The sequence below is a fragment of the Tetrao urogallus genome, assembly GCF_951394365.1.
Source record: "Tetrao urogallus genome assembly, chromosome: Z".
In the NCBI taxonomy this organism is placed as follows: Eukaryota; Metazoa; Chordata; class Aves; order Galliformes; family Phasianidae; genus Tetrao; species Tetrao urogallus.
This window is the reverse complement of record NC_136816.1, coordinates 18,821,823-18,840,504: the sequence shown is the minus strand read 5'-3', so window position 1 is coordinate 18,840,504 and position 18,682 is coordinate 18,821,823. Positions and strand designations below refer to the sequence as shown.

Genomic DNA, 18,682 nt, shown 5'->3' with positions numbered 1-18,682 from the left:
ATCTATAATCAAAGAATTACATGGTGGGGGAAAAAAAAGTCAGTAGTATGTAGAATGGTCTGTAGTGTGGTGAGATTTTTCTAGTGTTTGGGGATGTACAACTTACAAAGCATTGTTCTACTTGGATAGTTATACTGCTGTGGACTATATGTACTACTTCATTAGAAGTGCATCAGAGAGTACCAGCCTGGCATTTTTGACTGACTAACCATTCTCCCACATGGTAGATCACAGATTAACTTCTCATTCTATCCTCTTTTCTCCTACCTTCTTCGCTTACCCTTGTACCTTTGCAGGCTGTTGTAGGAAGGGCATGATGTGCTGCATCACAGTCTTGGGGTTTATATTTATTGATCCTTGTGTGTCCCTCGATTAGAGTTGCATCAACAGCCATAACACATTTTGACAGGGTGGTGTAACTACTCTGGTAACTGTATGATTGTCAGAAAAGCCATTCTGTTTTCTTAATCCCATATATCTCTTTTCTCTAGACACAAGAAAATTGTGCATCAAGGTAATGGTTCTTCCTGTATTATTAGAGGTTACTGAGATAACCCTCCGTAATTAATTAACATGTGGTAGTTCCAATATCACAAGTGACTCCAGGAAGTTATCTTGAGAAGATGGTTTTGAGAGAAATTGTGATAGCCCGTGGTTTCTTCACTTGTGGCAAGTTGTGTCATGAAGCCCATGCAATCAGGGTGATGAGGAGAGGTGTGACACATCCCACAATACATTATACATTTTGTTGTTTGCAAATAGTGGGAGTTGCTAAAGAGCATGTCTTGAACGATGAAATGGGCAGGACTTTGCAAGCCACAGTTTAAATCATTATATGTCCATGATCAGAGATCCATTGTGTTTGCATATATGGCTCATCCTTCTTAACACAAGCCACTGGGAGAGGCAGATGGCTCTTGACAGACTTCCAGCCACAACAGTATCATGACACATATATTGGTCATGTATCATAATGGCAAAAGGAGGTAAACTGCCCCAAGATGCACTTCTTTTTCACCCACATTCTGAAATTGAGGTGCAGATAATTATCCAGCTTGTCCCAGCCTGGCCCTGGTCTGCATCCCAAAGGGCTATTCTAAGTGGCATCCAGTAAATTGCAGAACTCTTCAGGGAACAACGTCTTGTAGGCCCGTTACTGTACAAAACCAACTGTGTGTCTGATAACTTAATTATTGGAAACTGCCCTTCTCCATCTGTCACTTTCTTTAGCATATTGTGAAGGAAAACATGGGATTAAACAGAGCAGTCTGCTGTAAGCTTTTGGTCTTTTGCAAACTGCACAGCATTGTGTATACTGTAGAACAGCATTTCTTGCATACTTCCAAAATCTTTCCCAAAGTAACCTCCTCTTTTCAGAGAGTCTATCACTGAGGGATTACAGCAAGCTAAGAGAACAGAAATATTTAACTCCTTGTAGTCTTTTAGAATTTCCTTCAGAGTATTAACTCCAGTGGTGTCCAAAAATGGGACGGACGAACAATCTACAACAAGGGCTTGGAAGTCAATTTGCTTAGGGACTAGTTGCAGAGTGGTGTCTCTGTTGCCCAGTCCGTTAACAGTTGGTTGATTTTCTTTTTTCAGATGCTGCTTTTCCTTCTTCTCATATTTCTTCCTTCTGGCAGCTTCTAAGTTAGGATCTAGATCTGTCAATCTGTACAGAGACTTTAGGAAATAGTTTCTGTTGGCATAATATAATGGTGCCTCGAAACGGAATATTTTGACCTTTGGAACAGAAGAGAGATTTTCATATTCTAAGTCATCCTCATAAAAGTTGGTATCTTGGATTTGACCAAGCAGGGCTGTCCGTGGCTGCTGTGTCCGAACAATGATGCATAACATGGAGAAAACAATACCAACTAATAGCCCTATTTCTGTGCTGATCAAGGCAGAGGCAGACACAGTAACGACCCAAACCACTGTGTCCACCTTATTCACATGGTACCGTGCTGGCACATCTCGGAACTTTCTTAGAGCTCCTCGAAGGCTGACAATGATGATACAAGCCAGGACGCACTTCTGCAAGGAGTAGAAGAGAGGTGCCAAGAAGAGTAGTACCAGCAGAACCACCATTGCACTAATCACTCCAGAGACTTGAGTCTGGCAGCCTGTAGATGTTTTCACAAGTGTTTTCGCCAGAGCTGCACTTGTTGCAAAAGAGTGGAAAAAAGAGGGAATGATGTTGCAGAACCCTACAGCAAACATTTCCTGATTGGCTCGGATAGTGTAAGCGTATTTCTTTGCACACATTTCAGAAAGGGATACAGTGAAGACAAAGCTGACTACAGCAAGAGGTAAGGCATCTACAGCAACACGGATCATTAAGTCAAAACGTGGTACCTTGGGGGCAATAAATCCTGTTGGAATAGCTCCGGAGACACTGGATGAATACACTTCATTTAAGTTTCCATAATGTGACACTAGTGTTGCCACAACAATAACTACCAGCTCTGTTGGAAGAGGGAATTTCAGCTTATGCTTGTAACGATCTCCCAGTTCCTTAGCAGTAACCAGCACAACAATACAAATGGCACTTGTAATGATATCACAAATGTTAGCCTGAGAAATGTTCCTGAAAATGTTAATCCAAGTAATAACAAGCATCCCGTGCCCTTGGCTACGTGGGATTTTTATTCCAATCAAATACTTCACTTGAGCGGTTAAAATTGTTAAGGAAGCGCCAGTTGCAAAGCCATCTAGAACTGATTCAGACAGGTAAATAGATACAAAACCCAGACGAAAGACTCCCATTAGAACCTGGGGAGACACAAAAAAAAAAAAAAAAAAAAGAGAAAAAAAAGGTAAGCCTTAAATGATACTATGATACTGCAAGTACAGATGAGAGAAAATAGCTGGAGGCAGATAGCATTTGGCTAGTTGAAAATTAAAGTAGGAGTTATCCTTTAGTGTTTCCAATCTGCTTTTAAAACATGATTCCTGATACAGTTATGGGATACTACAAAACCAAGGGATGAATTAGAAATTTGAAAAATAATCAAATTGAACTTCCTAACTCCAATATTATTCTGAAGTAAGTCCAGTGCAGTGGCTTGTCAGAATTTTATTTCCTAAGCCTAAGAGCAGTGGATCAAGAAGAGCTGTTATATAAACTTTTTTTTCTTTTCTTTTTTTTTTCTGACTGAAAGCAATTACAGTTACAACTTGCAAACTGTTTTGTAAAGAGAATTTGAGTGACAACAGTGACAACCCTAACCCTAAGTTCTCTGGTGATGTGGTTACATTAAGCAGCTTTTGATGTCAGCCTTGTGAACAGAAGGGAAAGTACAACAAGGCCTTTATGGCATGCCTAAGATCAACAATGGCAGAAGAGACCACAAACTTTCACACATCTGAGGATATTGTCCTAACTAGTTGCTGCTGCGTCTTTTGATTGCTTTGGAAAATATAGCTTTGTTTTGTTGTTCATGTACATGACTTGAAAGTTCTTAGTAAAGGGAAGGTCTTCCCTCTTAAATCTTATGCAGACAATTCACAGATATGTTCATGGTGCTTCCTTATGTGTTCTCTTGATATCCTTATGATGGGCAGCTATTGGTGAGTGTCCAACAGTCCAACAGACCACTGTCTGAAAGTTAGTTTAGTCTACTTCCTCATTTCCTTTCTGCTTTCTTTCCTTTCTGACTTATCACTGGACAGTGCTTTGGTACAACGTAGCACTTGGTAGTGAAACACTGAGCAGTGTGTTCTGAGCTAATGTAGAAGTAGGTGAATGAGCCTGCACCTTCATTAAAATATCTAGGGAGATAACATTCTTTAGAATCACAGAATCATTTTTTTATTGTTGAAGTACATAGGTACTTCAGAATTTCCCTCGTGACGAGATTTGTATTTGATTCACAGTCCCATGAAATCAGCAAGACTGAGATAGTAGAGTGTTAAAGCAGTGTTACTAGTCTTGCAAAAGATTTATTTTACTTGTGCTTGCTTGTAGCTGATAAAACTGCCTACGTCATGTTTTCTCTGAATTGTCTGCAGAGTTAGGCTTCCTGGAGAAAACAGTCACAGAATCACAGAATCACAGAATGGCCAGGGTTGGAAGAGACCTCAAGGATCATGAATCTCCAACCACCATGCCACATGCAGGGCCACCAACCTCCATGTCCAATGCTAAACCAGGCTGCCCAGGGCCCCATCCAACCTGGCCTTGAACACCTCCAAGGACGGGGCATCCACCTCACCACTCTCTGGGTAAAGAATTTCCCCCTGATGTCCGACCTAAATCTCCCCTCCCTCAACTTAAAACTGTTTCCCCTCGTCCTACAAATATCAACCCTTTCAAAGAGTTGATTCCCCTCCCCGCTGTATGCTCCCTTTAGGTATTGAAAGGCTTCAATGAGGTCAACCCACATCCTTCTTTTCTCCAGGCTGAAGCCCAGCTTCCTCAGCCTGTCCTCATAGGGGAGGTGCTCCAGTCCTGTGATCATCCTAGTGGCCCTCCTCTGGACCCTCTCCAACAGCTCCTTGTCTTTTTTGTACTGCTGGCTCCACACCTGGACACAGTATTCCAGATGGGGCCTCGCAAGAGCAGAGTAGAGGGGGACAATCACCTCCCTGTCCCTGCTGGCCACCCCTCTTTTGATGGACCATTTGATGGATCATCATTTGATGGACCAGGATACCATTTGCCCTCCAAGCTGCAAGAGCACACTGTTGGCTCATATTAAGTTTTTCATCTATCAGGACCCCCAGGTCCTTCTCCCCAGGGCTGCTTTCAAGGACCGCTCCTTCCAGCCTGTACGGATGCCTGGGATTCCTCCGGTCCAAGTGCCAAAAAACTTTGTACTTTGCCGTGTTGAACCTCATCAACAGCCTCAAAGTCCAGGATTATTCAAGTGAAATGATACTGTGGCTCTCATGGAAGGACAGTTAGAACTTAGGTCATGCAAGAAAGCTTTAGGAATTTCATAGTTTGTCTCTGAATATCAGCAACCACTTACCTGATACACTCCAGCCACAAATGTTAGGGCTGTAGCAATGCCTATGGCATAGCATTCTTTTCCACATTCAGCATTCATCCCCTCAGTGGTAAGATTGAAGACAGTTGTGTTGGACTGGCTGTCAGTCTGCAGGGAGCCATGACCCAAGGCTGGTGTGGCATCATCATTTAAGTCAAAGCCAGCTAAGAGAAGCTCTCGGTCCACAACTTGTCCCACCATTAAACTTATCAAGCTGAAAATGCCAACTGAGACATGACGAGATGTGCCCATTAAGAAATAGATGATGTTGGCAAAGAAAGATGTGTAAAGACTGTAAATGGGCTTCAGGCCTGCCAGTAGTGAGTACGCGATTGCTTGGGGCACCAAAATGATTCCAATCACTAACCCAGACATAACATCACCCCAAATGTACTCTTTGCACTGGTACTTGGGAAGCCATCGTAAAACAGGAAAGAAGTCCATTACAAAGTTCTTCAGTTTCCTTGGTGTGCAGGAGAAGCTCTTCCTCAGCTTGGCTAGCACAATCTCTTTCCTATTCGCCTTCACACGAGTCTTTCTTTCCATGAAAAAGCAGGAAGAAGTGTTTTCCATCTTCGTAGCCTCATGTGGTCTTTCCATTGTCTCAGTGTTTACTTCATGTATCTTTTCCTGCAGTGTGAAGAAAATGCCTCTTAGAGTGGAGCTAGTGAATGTTTTTTTTAGCACAGATGTATAATAATAATAGTTCATCCTCCTTAAAAAAAACTTTTCAGGAAACAGTATCCCAACACAGGGCTCTGGTGGCTGGGCACAGAGCACTAAGAAACAAATCTTCAGATCGATCAAAACCTTTTGTACAAAACCTTAAATATGTCTCTGATTGAATCCAATTTGTTTTACTAAGAAAAAAAAAACTGAGTTAAAATAGTCATTTCTTTGTATGACAGATAATTCAGCTCTTCCAGATGCTGCATCATAAAAGTCTCTGTCATAAAGGTCTCAGTTGTAACAGGCAGCAGTTGATGGTGTAAAATAAGCACATAGTAGTGTGATAGTCTGTGGTCTTTCTAATAGTGTATTTCTAATAATGTACTGATTTGGTATTCATGTGTGTTATAGTGATCTGTCACTGCAGATGTCCTCAGCACACAGTGGGTGGTTTTTGCCAGTAGAACCTGCAAAAACAGAGTTCTTTGGGGTGCAACAATTTAGTCTCAGGCAAAAAATTGTGCACAAACCACTGATGACTCTTAGAAATTGTCTGTAGTTCTAATAACTGCTATGTAACATCCAGAAGTGTGATTGATAAACAAATGCATACATCGCCAAGCCTGTAAGCTTTCTAAATGTAGGCACCCTTAATAGAGGGTGGCTCATTATAAAGTATTTTATGTTTGTCCTGCTTAAGGTGTCCTGCTTATGAACCTTTTTCAGCTTTTAACAGATACCTTTTGTCAGGAAATTGAAAGCAAAGATAAATGATGTGCATGGAGCCAATGCAAAAGTCTTTAAAAAGATATTCAAGGTATTGTTTTGAATCACACAATGTAAGTACTATGGCCATCCAGAGTTTAATACATCTTGAAACAGGGTGCTTAAATGTTTAAAGTATGTAGCTCATGGTATGCCAAAAGGCAAAAAAGAGATTATTGTTGGAGATGTGTGAAGTGGTTGTCCAAACTGAAAATAACCTGCATGGTAGTTTAAATATATTTTTAAAGATTACTGGATTTATATCCATCCCAGTTACATTAAGTAATCTTTGACTCCCACTGTGTACATTTCTTTGCTATAGCTTCTTTCCATCGCAAAAGAAAAGAAATTACAGTTCTAGTGTAATTATTTAGAAAGATCTATGTCAGTTTCTAGTTGTATTGTCAAATATAGTTTTGACTCTACTGTATTGAGAGGTTATGCTAGGCAAGACATTCCTAGATGGCAAAGCTAGATCTAACCTTCATTAAAATGCAAAGGTGAGAGAAAAGAGAGAAGTTACAGCACTAAGAAGATTACTTAAGAGCAAATAATTAAAGTTTGTAGAATACTAAATGCTAGAAACTGTAATGAAGACACTCATTTAAAAAGATGCAGAAAAACAGTGCTTCCTCTCTTACCTAGATCAGTTTGAGAGTCTTGTACTTGAGGACTGCAAGTTCTATGCAAATGCCACCTACTTCTTAAAGCCAAGTGAATTCAGACAGCCAAGAAATAAATACAGTGGCCTTGTTTAACATAGTTACAAGCTACTGGGCAGTTCAGTATCCAATGCTCGCTTTTGATAGGCTACTTAAAAGAGATTTTATTGGCTTCTGTACTCCAGGCTCAGATGCTTAATCGTACAGTTACTGTCTGCTGTCTTCTGATCTTGCAGAATTTACTTACCAATAAATTTGTATTAAAAAGAAATCAACAATAAAACAGCAAAACAAAACAGCATTAACAGACATTTACAGTCTGTGCAGCTTCCTGAGGGGATAATAGTAGCTTTCAATACATAATATTTTTAGAATAGAATTTCTCTGTTAAATCTGTTAAGAGATATTGTGTATGTGTGATAATTTTGTAGTATGTCTATATTATCTGTATAGTATCTGCTCTGCTGGACAATCAGAATGGTAGTTTGTTGTAAACTAAAAAGCTTGTTTGGGAAAAAAAAAACACCCCATGTATTCTTTCACAATTTTAGCCTAAGGTTAAAAAACCTGCCTCATGGAAAAATGTTTTCAAGTTAAAATGCAAATACTAACATGAGATCCTTTTCTTCAGTTCTTTTTCCTCTGAAAATAAGGACTTTCTTCCTGTAAACAACCATTTCTTCTGCTAGATGTATTTTCAAACTGCAATGTCAAATGAACAGGCTAGCTGTAAAACAACTCTAAAATGAGTTTCCATTTTTGGCAGGTGCTGTTAATGATTATAGTTTAATTGAAGCTTTTAGAATGTAGTAAAGCCACAGCAAATAACGTAGGGGATGTTGTTACCAGCAAAACATTTTTCAGCTATGTAACCCAAGAATTCTTAGACTGCCAGTAGCTCAGCAATAACTTAGTTGCTTCAGTGGAAGGAAATGGCATTCCACTGTGAATAGCAGCTATCACCCTCACCTTTGTGTGGCCTAGTAGAGAGCTGGGAACTTTCAGTGCTTTTGCCTGCTCCAAAAACAGGATGGGAAAGGACAAATCTGTATACTCCTTGCATGAGTGAGTAGCCAGCTGATTCTGGCACTGAGATATAACACCATCCTTCCTCAGTGGTAATACTTGAGCAGTATTCAGGCAGTAAAAGTGTTAAACAGACTCCTCTGCCGTTCTGCTAAAGTGACTTTTCAGTTCTGCCCATGCTCAGTGGTATGTAGGAACAGGGACAACACGTGTTTCCAGCTGCCTTTTACCCCACCAAAGCTTCAGAACATACTATTTGCCTTTATTCAAGCAAAGGCTTCCCATCATTTACTGAAAGAGCTGTTCTTAGTGGAAACATGCAAATGAAGCATGATATAGAACAGAACGTGTCCATTTTTTGCATTTAACTTAGATATTGGAACATTCTCAATTGTTTACTACATGTGAAGTCTACATGCTGCATGTATGACCTATTCATATTGTATCAAAGTAATGGGTAATTTTTGATGTTTGGAATCTAAAAGGCTTTTTTCAAATTGTCCAGGGTAATATGAGCAAAAAGCATAATTTTCTGTTTTAGCCTGAACCTATCATTTCATCAGGGTAAATGCAGTGACTCAGTTTATCTTGTGAAGTAGTGAAGCAAAGCAAAGAATCAATCAAGCTGAGCAAACTACTGAATTTCCAACTGGCATTAGTCCTGTCTTTCTTCCTGTCTTTTCACCATACCATGGAACTGACAAAAGCTCTCTCAGTGAGAGGAAGCATTCATCACAACACGTTCAGTGGGATTTATCTTGACAGATTTTCTGACAGGCAATCCCTGGTGGGACACATTCTCCCTGAGTTGTTTTCTATGGAGCAGCACAAGCTGAAAAAAAAGAAAAAAGTATACTGATGCATCCTTTTCTTTCTCCATCATGATCTTCTTCCACAAACCAAAAAATAAAAAAAAAGAAACTGTGTATCTAAAAAGCACACGAGGGAAAAGCAAGATAAGCCTGCTTCTCTGTGCTAAAGTGATCTTAGAAAAGCTGTATGTTGGGCAGAAATCACAATTCTGCACTAGCATCACTCTTGCTGTAACAGTGACTGCCATTGTAAGATGGGATGAAACCCTGTGTATGATTCAAGAGAATTGTTGATGCTTGCATTTTTTTTCAGTGTTCAGTGAAAGATCAGCTAAAAGGTAGTATGGGTGGAGCAAGTTTTGCATTTATAGTCCGAAATTTCATTGTAGTTCTGTTGCATAAATCACAGAAAAAACAAGACACCTCACTTCATCTAAGTATTTGATTTAAAATGTGTTGGTGTTGAGTTCAATCAAGTTCATATTGTTTGTACTTCATATCAGCAGCCTTTTCTGCTTATAAGAAACCTCTCTTGAATTCCAGTGACTGTGACTACGTTACTGTTCTGTTTCTGAGCATTGGCATAGTTTTGAAAAAAATTTCCAATAGCTTCACCTACTGTGCATTGATTCAATGTGGAGAGGAGTGTTATGCATGCAAACCAGCCTTTTTCAAAGGAAAATACACTGAAGCTTTGCCCCTGTGTATCCTGATTTGTGGAGATAAATAAAAAAGCCTGATCCAGAAATTGTTTTTTTGTGTGGATTTGAGTAGGTATGAGGCTTGAGTGGTAAGGACCTGAACTAGACTGAAATAAAATCATCTGAACTGCTTATAATACAATACTGTTTCAGCATTTGCTGCTTTGATTTATTAAATTTTTATTGTACAGAATAACTTGGAAACATTGATGTAGATAATAAGTTTTAGAAACAAACCAGGAAAAGTTAAATGAATATTTCCTTCTGTATTGTATAAGCAATTGTGTTTTCAGCATTTGACAACCAGGGCCTAAATGTGCTTGGAAGCAAACTTAAGTAAGGTGCCCACAACCAAAACCATTTATTTAAGAGCTGACTTAGGAAATTTTCCCACTCTAGGCCAAGAATACTGCGGAGCTTTTGAAGAAAAGCATGTGAAACTTGATGGGAACAGTTTATTTTGACTAATTGGGCAAGCTGCCATGGCTTTAGAGCATTTTTCTATTTTGTTTCAATTCTCTGCTTATATGAAGGTGAAAGAGGAAAAAAATATTTACAGTTTCATATTTCTAACTAAAATCTCAAAATCACAGTTTTTATTTCTGGCTCTAAATCTAATCTAGTATTTCCAATGCAATTTAAGATCTTTTTCAAATGCATGCATTCAGAAAATATTTGATTCAATTCCTGTTTCTCCAAAGGATTGATCCTTAGTACAGTGCCTTAGTGAGAAAGAGGACTACCACTGATGCTTAAAGATCCCAGAGGTGGTATGCAAGCCAGAAGAGAAATGACACAGTCAAACAGCAGCTATTTTTTAAGATCATTCATGGGAGTGATCAGACCTTGGAAATAAATAAAAAGGTAGTTGGAGTGGTTCTCCAGGAACTATTTTTGTTCAGGGTTTCCAGAACGTGCTGATCAAAATACAGGGAAAATTGTCTTGTTCTCCTGGAGAGTCCTAGGGCGTGACTGCCAAAGGGGCATTTTCTATGGGGACTAAAGAGCATTCTGTAAGATCAGACTTCTTTCTTTTGGAAAGGTAGCTGATCCAAAGTGAAAGTCTGTTTTTTAAACAAGTCTTCCAGTATAGCTCTCCCAAGATCTTCGTCTTCAGTTGCAGTGCTAAACAGAAAACTGTTTTCTGCCCTATGCTTTTGCTGGATGCCTTCTCCATGGCTGTTATGCCATTTTAAGCTGTTGTAGAGAAAAATAAGTAGATAGCTCATACTCATGTTTTTTTCCCCATTATCTTCGTTGATATCTTAGGTTTACTAGAACCAATACAGATGATATTTATGGTTTCTTTCTCTTACCTAACTGCTCTGAAGATGCTGTTTTACTAATAATACTCTTTGAACCAGACAAGCTTCATATAGTACTTATAAGTACAAATAGGAACAAGCCAAATACCCAGTATTAAACTCTTAGACCAGGTTTGTAGGAAAGTTTAGTTCTATTCCAGTTGCAGACTACAATTTTCAAAGACCTTTGTTCAGTATCTATCTTATGAATAATATCTATGAAGCACAGAATAATGGAAAACTTACAAATCAGCATCAGTGTACAAAATAAATGAAAAGAGACAGTTTGGCACACTTGAGAACAAGCATAGAATGAACAAAAACTGAGTTTAGAGGTGAAAGGGAAGGCAAGACTCTTACCTGAATAACTTTTTGACAGAAATGTTCAGCTCTGTTTTTGCATGTTGGAATGAATGAAAGTCGTCAATCTGGCTTTGATCTATTTGCATAAATGATAATTATTAACTAGGCAGTCTTCGAGAGGAATTGGTAGTTAAGGAATCTTCGGCTTTCTGCTTGGTAGTGTGCTGTCACTTGTACTTCTCTGAAAACTTGGATATACGTGCAGCACTCACTGACTTTGAGTTTAAATACTACGTGAGATTATTAATTAACTAATAGTGATCCAAAAATTATGCTGAGTTCAGGCTAGCACATTTCTGACCTTTGAAGCTGATTCTTATTTGAGATTTTCTCTGCTTTATGCATTGTCATACAGCATTAGCTTTTAATTTTATGTGTGGCACAGGAGTTGAACTGCAGTCTTGTCTAAGATTCTGTGCATTTCATGGTCTGGGGTATTCTTCTGTTCTTTGCTGAGAACAGGACTACTGGAGGTCAGAGTTCCATTCCTCCAGGTCACTGCATTTAGATCACAAGATCTCTGTTATTTGTGTAAACAAGAGACTGTAAAATGTAGGCAGGTCAGTGGGACAAAGACTGTGTTCATTGTTTGTAAAGTGTATAAATGATCAAGTCACTTCACCAAGGTTGTGCCTGACCAATCTAGTGGCTTTCTATGATGGATTGGTGGCATTGGTGGACAAAGGGGAGGCAAGTGATGTCATCTACCTGGCTACCTGTAAGGCCTTTGACATTTTTCCCCACTACACGCTTATCTCTAAATTGGAGAGATACGGAGATATGGGAGGGTAGAATGTTCGATGGATAAGGAATTTGTTGGAAGGTCACAAGCCAGAGAATTATGGCTAGTGGCTTTACGTCCTGGTGCAGGCAGTGTCCCCCAGGGGTCTGTTTTGGGACCGGTAGTCTTTTTATAAGTGACATAGATGATGGGTTTGAGTGCATCCTCAGCAAGTTTGCTGATTACACCACAGTGAGTGTTACAGTTGATACAGCAGAAGGAAGGGATGCTATCCACAGGGACCTTGATAAACTTGAAAGGTGGCCCATGTGAACCTAATGAGGCTCAGTAAAGCAAAGTGCAAGTTTTTGCACTTGGATTGGGATAGTCCCAGATGTGTGTACAGACTGGAAGAAGAACTCCTTTAGAGTAGCACTGCTGAGAAGGACTTAGGTGTCTTGGTAGTTGAAAAACTTAAGATGAGCTAGCAGTGCGTGCTTGCAGCCCAGAAGGCCAACAGTTGCCTGTGCTGTAACAGAAGAGTAGTGGCCAACGGGGAGAAGGAGGGGATTGTCCCTCTCTAGTCTGCTCTTGTGAGACCTGGAGTATCACATCCAGGTCTGGGGCTCACCACGCAGCAAAGATGTCAGACTTTTGGAAAGGGTCCAGAGAAAGGCCAGAAGGGTGGTCATACGGCTTGAACACCTGTCCTGTAAAGAGAGGCTGAATGAAATCAGCTTGTTCAGTTTTGAGAAGGTTGTGGGGAGACCTCATTAGAGCTTTCCAGTATTTAAAGAGAGATTATAAACAGGAGGGAAAGTTCTTACATAAGTAGATAGTGATAGAACAAGGGTGAAGGGAAGATTTAGACAGTGATGAGGTGCTGGAATAGATCAGGTTGCCCAGAGAGGTTGTGAATGTCTCATCTCTGGAGATATTCAAGGCCAAGGTGGATGGATTCCTGGGCAACCTGATCTATTACTTGATCTGCTTGTGGCAGGATGGTTGGAACTTTATGATCCTTGAGATCCCTTCCAACCCAAGCCATTCTATGATTTTGTGATAGGACTGTATGAAATTCCTCTCTTACCTTAGCTTTTACTTGGTGCAGAGCTGTCCAAATAACCAGTAATCATGCTTTTCCTAACATTAATTAATGTGGTAACTAGGCAGTGTAAGTTAACAGACTGGGCACAGACCCATGACTCATAGGAACTGCATTTGGAACTTGCCATTTGAGCCATTGAATTTCCAGTGTTTCTATTAGAAGTTATGTTGGGCTGCAAGCTAAAGGATGAGGAGATGTGTGTGTTTCTTAGCCAAGAAAGAACAGGTACAGTTGCTTGCCATAAGAATCTGAGATGTGAAACTTGAATCAAGTTATGTTTCTGGATAGGTAAATATGATTACTCCTTCGCTGCCAGCAGAGGGAATTGTTTCTGGGGTACAGTGTACAAACATGTCTACGAAGGGTCAGGATCCAACAAAGCCTTTTATTCCAGAGCAAGAAGTTGTTTGTTTTTCTGTAAGAGTAGAAAGGAAATAATAAAACGAAGGAAATGAGAAGTCACAACTCCACCATGAGAGTGGAGCAGAAAGAGAAGCACATTTCTGTGTTATTAAATGTCATGAATTCCAAAAACCAGTGACTGTTTCCAGGATCTCAAACTTCCTTGTAGTAGTTGGGACACTCTTATCCCAGAAGCTCAAGAAGTTCATGTGAGTCTTAAAATCCTTTCTCTTACCTCTTTCCTATAGAAAGTCTTATCAAGCATTGCTTGAACAACTGACAGTCATGACAAGCAGCAATCGTGGCATGTTCCTTTGCCTTTCAAAAGGTGGTTTCTAGAACATACTCTCCATACAAGAGGAAAGCAATAGCATGCTTAATATGTGTAATGACTTTTGCACACACTTTAGGTGGTAAGGCAGTGTGCCTCTTCAATATAAAGTACCACAGAACAGAAAGTGGCTTCATTGCTTCTGTTTGTTTCTTTTCAGGCCTGTGGTATTTATTTCTGAACATAAAGCAATTTAAATCAAGCCTAGTCTTTCAAATCTATCCTTTCACCCAGTTTGGTAATTGTTCCTTAGAACCAAGGCTTATATTCTCAAATGACCTCTTAAGTTGTGAATGCCATATTCTGAATAGAATTATGGTATCACCAAGGTTGGAAAAGACCTTCAAGATCATTTGGTTCAACCATCCACCTGCCAGCAGTATAACCCTGATAAACTGTGTACCTCAGTACCACATCTAGACATTTCTTGAGCATCTCTAGGGACTGTGACTCCACAATCTCCCTGGGCAGCCCATTCCAGTGCCTGACCACACTTTCCAAGAATAAATTTTTCCTAATATACAAACTAAACCTTCCCTGGCTCAACTTGAGGCCATTCACTATTGTCTTCTATTATCTGGGAGAAGAGTTTAATCTCCTCTTTTGCTTCCTTTCAGGCAGTTGTAGAGAGCTATAAGGTCACTCCTAAGCCTTTTCTTCTCCAGACCGAACAATCTCAGTTCGCTCAGCTGCTCCTCCTAAAACTTGTACTTCAGACTCCTCACCAGCTTCATTGCCTTTATCTAGACATGCTCCAGGGCCTTAGTGTCTTTCTTGTAGTGAGAGATCCAAAATTAAACACAGTACTTGAGGTGCTGCCTCACCAGAGTTGAGTACAGGGGCATGCATGGTCAATTCCCTGCTCCTTCTGGCTACACTCTTTCTGATACAAGCCAGGATGTCACTGGCTCTCAGTCAACACCCCAGGTCCATTTCTTCCATGCAGTCTTCCAGATATTCTGTCCCAAGCTGGTAGTAGCAATGTATAAGACTGTTGTGACCGAAGTGCAGGACCTGGCACTTGGTCTTGTTGAACTTCATCCTGCTGGCTTCAGCCCAGCTATCCAGCCTACCCATATCTTTCTGAAGAGCCTTCCTAGCCCCACGCAAATTGACCCTTCCACTCAGCTTGGTGTAATCTAATCTTTTAATCAGGATGCACTCAGTCCCCTCATCCAGGTCATCAGTGATTATATTAAACATGATGGGCCCCAGTACTAACCCTAGGGAGCACCACTCATGAAACAAAATGACTAACAAAACTTGCCTACCCTTTTCCTTTACAGTGTGTTTCCAATATGATCATTTTTTGCACTGGATGTTGCAAATTATTTGGGTTCTCTCCACTTAAAGCTTTTTGAAATAGACCTCTCTGCATTTCTTTCTGACAGCACCTTTCCCATGCATTTTAGAGTACTACAGGACATACATTTATTGGTTGATCCCTACTAGAGTCAGTTGCAACTTTCTAACTTTGTTTTCATGGAGTCACAGATGGATAGAATAGTTTCTGCTGGAAGGAATCTTAAAGATCATCTGGTTCCAGTCCTTCTGCCATGGGCGGGGACACATCTCACAAGACCAGGTTGCTTGAAGTGCCATCGAATCAGGCCCTGAATACTTCAAGGGACATGTCATCCACAGCTTCTCTGGACAACAGATTCCAGTTTCTCACCACCCTCATATTAAATAATTCCTTCTAATGTCTAATCTAAATCTGTCCACTTATAGCTTAAAACCATTAATGCTTGTCTTTTCATTACACTCACTGATGAAGAGTTCCTCCCCATCTTTCCTGTGGGCCATGTTTAGGTATCGGAAGGCCACTATAAGGTCTTCCCAGAGCCATCTCATCTCCATGCTGAACAATCTTAGCTCTTTCAGCCTGTTCATGGGAGAGGTGATTCAGATCCATCTTTCCGGCTATTCTCTGGATCTGTTCTAACAGGGCCATATCTCCCTTGTGCTGGGACCCCCCAGATGTGTTGCTGGAAAAAATGAACATTTGCAAGGTGATTTTCACAGGTTTTTTTTTGTTTTTTTTTTTGTTTTTTACTTCTCTAAAAGAGCAGAATTAGAAGAAAATAGTTGACTGGAATTCTACTGGCAAAAAAAACGATTGAATCTTTGACAGACACACAAGGGAAGCTTAGCCCAGAACAATCTGTAGAAAACACTTCTACGTCTTCCACTCCCCCCTTCTGCTCCCAACACTCATAACCACCAGTATACCAGGATCTTGTAATGGTGTTAGGAAGGCCACCAAGTCTGTGATCTGTCCACAGAAGAAAATACAAGGACCAGAAACTAAATCCTTCCAATAGCATAGAGTCTGTTAAATAAAACTCACCGGCACATTCCCAGAATTCCTGCGAGCATTACCTGAGAAAATTACAAATGCAGTATTCCAGTTTTTGAAAGCCTTTGCTTGCTATGTCTAACATTCATTCTCTAACTGTGACAAGAACAGAAAAAGTGCAGCTGAAAATGATACATATGTGGGAGTGAAAAAAACAGTTAGGTTTTTATTTCTTCTTTTTCTTTTATTTCTTTTATTTCTTTTTTTTTTTTTTTTTTTTTTTTCTGTAGTCTCTAATGTCAGGAGAAACACTGAGATCAGTAAAGTTCAGTGCAAACAAACAGGTATCTGTATAAAGCTGAACAAGACCATTCTTTAATATGCATTCTTTCCACTACGAACATAAAACCAGTTGCATAGCACTTACCAAAGGCACAAAGCAGCTGCAGTAAATCCACAACAGATTTCTTATCAATGCACAGTAGCACAGTTCCTCAGGAGCACAGCTTTCTACAAGAGTAGATTAGAAGTTACGTTGTGATATAGATTGAATCTGTCCAATTATATTACCCCAGTAGTATTTAAAGTAAGATAACACAAATAACTAGTAGCAGTATCTGTGTCCTGTAGAGTGTAGTTACAGGTAAAAGATAAGCTTAAAAATGTTAAACTACAGGGGCTGTTAATCTCTGCCTTCTTACTCATCTCTGCTATTCTGTTTTAATACTGCAAGGAGAACAAACAGGAATATGGTCTGCTTTAACAGTTGCAAGAGTTTTGTATACTTATTTAGTTAGGACAAAAAATAAACTACAATAAATGGAATTACAGTAAGGCTGTGTGCAGAACAGTCCTTAAACACAGTGATGAGCTGTCCATGGTAATTAATGTAGGTGTATCCACTGAAAAAGGATTTTCATGAAAATACATTATAGTGGAAGCTTGGCTGATAACTTTTAGTTCCAGCATGAATTACATACCTTCAGATGGCTTTTAGTGTAAAATGGGTGAGCTTGTCTGCCTAGTAAACAAAACTGCAACAAGTTTCCTGAATTAATGCCCCTTAGTAATGATCTTCAAGAGTCTACCTTAATGCCTGAAAATTACTTTCAAAGATTTCGTTAGCTCCTTTAAAAACAACAGCAAAATAGATAGATAGATAGATAGATAGATAGATAGATAGATAGATAGATAGATAGATAGATAGATTACAGTCTCTCCCTACACTCAGCTTCTCTGAAGCTATGTCATATCTCCTGTGAGAAGGTTGTTCTCCAGACTGGGAGCTGTGATCTCCTTTTAGCATTTTCATCCATAAGCAGACTGAACTTTGAAGCCTGTTTATTCATCAGTTAGGAATGAATGTTACCATTGATACTTCTGAATTGTAGAAGCAAATTTACTATGGGAAGGATAGTCCCTAAGCAACACTGAAGCCTCTTCATCTGTACATTGCATTAATGTGTGATTTTGACTGGATATTCAAAAACTCTTCTGTACGCAAAAAAACAGAGCACTTCTTACTTCATTGTGAACTAAATTTTCATTTTCTTTATTTTGAAAAGGTTTTCCATATTAGTGAAAGTTTTAAGGAACAAATAGAAAAAAAAAGGGTTATGCGTGAAGCAAAGAAGACCATGTAGTGGAAAAACTATTAGTGATCATATATCACTATCCTAAGTTGTAATGCCAAAACCAGGTTCAGAATAATGTTATTAGCTAGAAGTTTACAGAAAGCTATGGGTCTGTATCTTGCTGAAAACTGTCTGCAATTTGTTAATTCTATCAGCTCATTTATAAGAGGTATTGCTGTATTTTGCATTTCAAGAGTCAGAAAATGACACATCTTTTGAAAATGACAGCTGTTTAAAGAGCTGCTCACTTTATATTGGGTGATAGCGCTCACTTAACAGTGCTGAAGTATTCAGAAACAACTCATCACAAAAACTCAGGAAAAATTAAGTCATATTCACACTGCCTTTTCACCATCAAAAGTTATTTAATGTCAGTAAATTAAGAAGTGGACCCAGTATCGTTTATTTCTCATTTTGCAAGTAAGTGATATATTCAGAACAGTCACCTCTGCCTGTCCACAAACCAGGATTAACATAGGAATACATACCTGAAAGGACATTTATCATGCATATAGATTCAGCAGCATCTGGACTTAGACAATATGTGCTATCTGAACTTCAACAAGACACTAGATAAATACATCAGCTGACTGCTTGCTGAGTATCTTTACAACTTTAGTGTTTAGTCCATGTTTTGCTGTTATGTAATTGTTTGCTGTTGTTAGCACTTATTACAGGTTTAGTCTCTCTACTCAACTCTCTAAAAGATTGCTTATAGCTGACATCATTTAGAGTGCCATCAGCAAGAACAGTGTAAAATTACAGTAAACATTTCGTTGGTAGTCATGTGTTAATGGAGAAGCAAAATCATTGCTATACATCAAACCCAATCAGAAAGAAAGGTCTGCTTAAGAAGCCCAGCAGAATCTGAACCTATCTTTCAAAGGGCCT

At 39.5% G+C, this 18,682-nt stretch overlaps 2 protein-coding genes across 2 annotated transcripts in view; one reads left to right on the top strand and one right to left on the bottom strand.

Moving 5' to 3' along the window:
* The window catches only part of IDUA (alpha-L-iduronidase), a gene marked incomplete at both ends in the record, with an annotated part of 45,196 nt that overhangs the window by 9,719 nt on the left and 16,795 nt on the right, over nt 1-18,682 (top strand). The window lies entirely within an intron of this gene.
* On the bottom strand, nt 1,255-11,382 carry SLC26A1 (solute carrier family 26 member 1; the record flags this gene model as incomplete). Its single annotated transcript, XM_079548684.1, is given in 4 exon segments — nt 1,255-2,775; nt 4,977-5,624; nt 11,294-11,319; nt 11,322-11,382. Coding segments are annotated over 4 exon segments (2,256 nt in total).